The following is a 5,969-nucleotide window of genomic DNA, read 5'->3' as shown; positions in this document are numbered from 1 at the left end:
GAGAGAATTCTCAGAATAATGGCATGCCTCTTACAGACGAGGCCACTAGCTTTATAGCTGAGCCGGCAATGGATGACAGCTACAGTAACATGATAGAAACGCTACAGTTACCGTGATAACGGTACAGTGATACGGCGAGCCTCGCGAGCCGTTGGATCGATGGCGATGACTTGGATCGTAGCCGTCCGTTAACTGAAGACCCCGAACACTTGTAACTGAAGGTGCTGGCCTGACAGTCCCACCCAAATGCTTTCCCGTCTCCTCCCACGCCGCCACCACCGTCGCCTCCACCAAACCCTACAACCGGCAGCCGCCGTCGCGGGTGAACTCCACCAGAGGTTGTGCGCTACTGCGGCGGCATCGAGCCCAAGCCTTTCGATATGGCGGCGGAAGAAGGAGATGGGGAAGGAAGGCCTCATGGCGGTCGCGCAGCTCAAGCGGCTCGCGGCGCTACCCCCTGCCGGAGGCCACCAGAGGCTGGTGGAGTACATGAAATTGCATGTGTCTCGGCTCCTCCGCACCGACCTCCTCGCCGTCCTCGCTGAACTGCTCCGCCAGGACCACGTCATCCTCTCCATGAAGGTACTGCTTCCACCCCCGACGAGTCTGCTCGTGTTTCTGTTTCTTTTGCGAATACATCTAGCTTGCTATTGCTTTTTCTCTAGTACTCTCGCCCTAATTGAGAGTTAAACAGATGATTATGTTGCTGTTTGGGGCAAATGGGTCCTATATGGGGTTGCAGTGATGTTGATTGTCAAGTTATGTGCATATCGATGTAGGAAATTAGTGGTTCAGAACTTTAGATATGTTATCGACACCGAAATGGCTTCCAGTCTACAGTTCTTGGGTTGCATGAATGGGAATATGCGATTTTTTTATCACGGACCATGATTCATAAAGCTGTTGTATGCAGAAATATATCATGCATATGTTTTATGTAGGATTATTTTTGCTGTTGGACTTAGTAAGTACTGAAATTCAATAGCTGTGATTCACTTTATAGGCTTTTGGTACTCTTGCCTGTCGCCAGGTGTTATTTGTGATATATGCTATCCAATGTAGTGAATTGGACCTCTTAAGTGTGGTCTTCATTTGAACATGCTTCTGTAGCATTGATGATTTTTAGGTTCTTTGTGCTTGTCTGTACCTGAACACTTAAACTCTTACCACTACCCCTCCCCCTCTCCCCCTGGTTCTGCCTAATGTAACGCCTACATGGAATTTCACGTTGAGATGATATCCTAATCAATAGCAGAACAATTTGCATGAGTGGGAAGTTCACATTAGTCTTGAGATGCCTAATGTGGCGTGTACATGGAAGTTTAGATTCAGGGGGTATCCTATCGATAACAAGACAATTTGAAGTAAACAGCATATTCAGGCCATGTGGTCTTAAATGGCATACACATCTGAGTGTGTCCTGCCAGTGGCAGAGCCAGGATTGAAACAAAGCCCGGGCCCAATTTTTTTTCTTCTGACCAATAATAACACTTCAAATATTTAGTTTGGTAACTCTTCCAAATATTTAGATTGGTTATATTAGCAGATTTGCAGAAAGTTAATATAAAAGAATGTAGAAATTATCAATCATTACCTTTGCCCATGGAGGGAGACCAACATGCCTAACAGTTCACCGTCCCTCTTTACCCCAAAGTGCTATCAATTTAAATTTACAAGAAACTCCATTTACAAGAATTCAGGTGTAAGCTCCTTGACGTCACTTGTATTTGATAGGCAGTTCCTATATTTGCTTTCAATGGTCTGAAAGAGGTGGTCTGCATGGTCAAATTTACCACCCTGGATAAACATATAAACTAATGTGGTACTTAGCTAATTTCGGGGCTTAAGAACATTGTACTCCCTCCTTTCCTAAATATAAGTATTTTTAGAGATTCCAGTATGAACTACATACGGATGTATATAGTCATATAGACATAGTTTAGAGTGTAGATTCACTCATTTTGCTCCGTATGTAGTTCATATTGGAATCTATAAGAAGACTTATATTTAGGAACGGAGGGAGTAATTGAGTTTGTGGTTGTGGTGCTGGAGGTAGCTCCTTTTGGTAGCTGGTCTCTTAGCTAGAGCTGTTTGTTCTAGCGTTATGATCTATCTAGTTTATCAGGTGATGTAAGGAGACTTTGTATTGTTACATCCAATATGTGACCCTATCCTAAAGGAACACGAAGGTCCCATCAAGGATAGAAGCGCATCTTGAAGACGCTTTTGCAAGGTGGATATCATTACATCAAACCATGACATAATAGTTGGGGATACATACATAAGGCACAAACGCCCAAGAATACATCAACATCATATAAGAGATCAACATCCGACTACGGATGGAACACAAACAGAAACTCGAACAATATCTACCTTGCTATACCAGGCTGCCGACCTGGAACCTATCCCCTGATTGAAGAAGAAGCAGAAGAAGAACTCCAAAACAAGTAACATCGCTCTCGCGTCAGGATCATCGCATAACCTGTACCTGCAACTGTTGTTGTAGTAATCTGTGAGCCACGAGGACTCAGCAATCCCATTACCATGGGTATCAAGACTAGCAAAGCTTAATGGGAAAGGAAGGGGGGTAAAGTGGTGAGGTTGCAGCAGCGACTAAGTATATATGGTGGCTAACATACGCAAATGAGAGCGAGAAGAGAAACAACGAAACGGTTGTGAAGCTAGCAATGATCAAGAAGTGATCCTGAACTCCTACTTACGTCAAACATAACCCAAAACCGTGTTCACTTCCCGGACTCCGCCGAAAAGAGACCATCACGGCTACACACGCGTTGATGCGTTTTAATTCGGATCTGGTGTCAAGTTATCTACAACCGGACATTAACAAATTCCCATCTGCCCATAATCGCGGGCACGGCTTTCGAAAGTTTAAACCCTGCAGGGGTGTCCCAACTTAGCCCATGATAAGCTCTCGCGATCAACGAAGGATATACCTTCTCCCAGGAAGACCCGATCAGACTCGGAATCCCGGTTTACAAGACATTTCGACAATGGCAAAACAAGACCAGCAAGACCGCCCGGATGTGCCGACAAATCCAGATAGGAGCTGCACATATCTCGTTCTCAGGGCACACCGGATAAGCTAAGCGTACAGGTACCGACGTAATCCAAGTTGCCAAGGAAGGGTCCCGCACGGTGCTCTAGTTTGGACCAACACTCGGAGGAGCACTGGCCCGGGGGGGGGGGTAAATAAAGATGACCCTCGGGCTCCGGAAACCCAAGGGAAAAAGGGTTAGGTGAGGCAAATGGTAAAACCAAGGTTGGGCCTTGCTGGAGGAGTTTTATTCAAAGCGAACTGTCAAGGGGGTCCCATAAATCACCCAACCGCGTAAGGAACGCAAAATCCGGGAACATAACACCGGTATGACGGAAACTAGGACGGCAAGAGTGGAACAAAACACCAGGCATAAGGCCGAGTCTTCCACCCTTTACCAAGTATATAGATGCATTAATTAAATAAGAGATATTGTGATATCCCAACATAATCCTGTTCACCATGGAGCAATCTTCAACTTCACCTGCAACTAGCAACACTATAAGTGGGGCTGAGCAAAGCGGTAATATAGCCAAACAATGGTTTGCTAGGAAGGGTGTCAAAGGTTAGAGGTTGACATGGCAATTTGGGAGGCTTGAAGAGTAAATGATAAGTAGCGCAACATAGCGATAGAACGAAGCAACTAACATAGCAATGATAGTAGTGAGATCCAGGGTAGCGGTCATCTTGCCTGAAATCCCGCAAGGAAGAAGAACGAGTCCATGAAGAAGACGAAGCCATGAAGACGAACCAAGCGTAGACGAACGAATTCTCACGATCGCAACGAAACGGGAACTATCGAGAAGAAGCACACAACATGGTAAACACACCACACATAGACAAGACATGATGCACAACAAGCATGATGCATGACAAGACTACATGAAGCTACTCATGGCAAGAGATGATGCAAACAAGAGCAACACATCAAAGCAAGTTTAAATGAGGTCGGAAACAACATATAACAAATCCGGTAAGTCCTCATATGCAAATTTCGAAATTGGTCCAGATCTGAATAAACCTTATGTTCAAGTTGTTAAACAACAAGTTAAGATGCACCAAGAGGATCTACACGAAATTCTAGTCAAGTTACATATAAAGTTCATTTAGTTCGGAGCTGAAGATATGAACAAAACAAGTTAAACATGGCATTGATGCAAAATGCATACAAACATCAAGCAAACACCTCAAAACAAGGATGCAACATGATAATATGAAGCTACATGCAATTCTAAGCAAGTTTCCTATAGAGCACACTTAAAACGGAGCAACGGTTCAACATACACTCTATATAAGTCATAACAACAATCTGTCTATAACAGCAACTAGGCATCTTGCAAGCATCAAAACAATATGCTACAGCACCCCAACATGAGAACAAAAGGCATGGACATGATTTACAGGTAAAGCATAACAAAACATGAACACTGAGCTATTTCCAGAAATCACTAGAACATGCTCCAAAATACATGGCAAGATTGCAAATAATAACAGTTTCAGACTTAGCAGAAATAACATCTGGTTGCAATGTTTAGAGCTATCAAACAACATGTTACAGGAACTTATCATGGCAAATAAAGGCATGGCATGATACTATTAAATGCATATAACAAAAGTCCCTTACTGACCATGATCCAAAAAGGATTAGAAGATATGATGGCACCCATGTAAACATGGCAAGTTGTATGACAGATTCAAACATGACAGGAACAACGATAAGTAGGCATGTTGGTGAGATTGTATCACTCACCATAGAGCAATACATGGCATGGCAAGGCAACCAACAGTAAGAAGACATATTTATGAAGCTAAGCATGGCAAAAGCAAGTTCATAGGGTGCATGGATCACTAGCAAATCACATGGCAAAACTGAACTTAATGTTAACAGGCTGACAGCAACATTATTTAGCAACTTTGGAGCATGATAACAACAATCTACAGGAAGCTATAAATACAACCAGGGGCATGAATGTATAGAGCATGACATGTATAACAAAACATCCTTAGTGAACATCTCCAGATTATGCATAGAATGACTTGTAGCAGCAGGTTTACATAGCATCACAAAATAACAGATTCAGCCTAGCAAAACAGCAACAAGTACCCCACTTAACAAGCTTGATGCACTCAGTACAAGACTCACAAAAATAGATAGATGACACCCCTGTAAAGATGGCATGATGTAGTACAAAACACATGTAGAGCTCATGCTCATAGGATGCACACACAAAATGCAACGAAAATGACAAATCACCAAGTTATAACAGTTTCAGCAGATTAACATCTTATAACACTCTTGCAACGATGATTCAGGCATCAAGATGAACTCAAACATGCATGACACAATGAAATGAAATGTAGAGCATCTCACAACGAACATTTTGATATATTATGCACGCAAAACGGAGCAGTATGCGACAAGTTATGGCAGGTCGAACATGGCATCAGAATGTAAGGATCTCAGGGACTTAGACAAAAATCAACCTTCGAAAAACTGGACGGGACGAAGCGGGACGAGGAGATCCAGGGCGGGGAGGCGTGTTTGGATCGGCTGCCGGTGGATCTCATCCACCCGGGGGTAGATCCGGCCGGAGTTGAGGAAGACGGCCGGGGACGGGCCGGCGCCGGCGAGGGGGCTGCTCGCCGGGGACGGCGCCGGGCGGCGCGGGCAGCATGGAGCGGGCCCGGCAGGGCACGGGGACGGAGGGGCGGCGAGGCGGCGCGCCGGCGAGGCGCCGGAGTTGGCGAGGCTGAGGCGGCGGGGGTCGGGGTCGATGCGGGCGCCGGGGCCCTCCGGCCGGCGGCGCGCGGAACGGGCGGCGGCGGAGGACGGTGGTCGGCGGCGAGGCAGGGCCAATCCGGCGGAGCAGCGCGCGGGCGGCGGCGGCGCACGCCGGCAGCGGGGCGGAGG

General features: G+C 45.7%; 1 protein-coding gene across 1 annotated transcript in view; it reads left to right on the top strand.

The window, feature by feature from the left end:
• The first annotated feature begins 215 nt into the window (after positions 1-215).
• The window catches only part of LOC119293691 (pentatricopeptide repeat-containing protein At1g62350-like), a 20,180-nt gene continuing 14,426 nt past the window's right edge, over positions 216-5,969 (top strand). The window contains exon 1 of the mRNA XM_037572068.1: positions 216-582. Coding sequence (XP_037427965.1) covers positions 247-582 — 336 coding nt within the window. The 5' untranslated portion in view covers positions 216-246. The remainder of the gene's footprint in view (positions 583-5,969) is intronic.

This window comes from Triticum dicoccoides, chromosome 4B (assembly GCF_002162155.2).
Source record: "Triticum dicoccoides isolate Atlit2015 ecotype Zavitan chromosome 4B, WEW_v2.0, whole genome shotgun sequence".
Taxonomy (NCBI): Eukaryota; Viridiplantae; Streptophyta; class Magnoliopsida; order Poales; family Poaceae; genus Triticum; species Triticum dicoccoides.
Note: the sequence above shows the minus strand (reverse complement) of the source record. Positions and strands in the feature narration are given on the sequence as shown.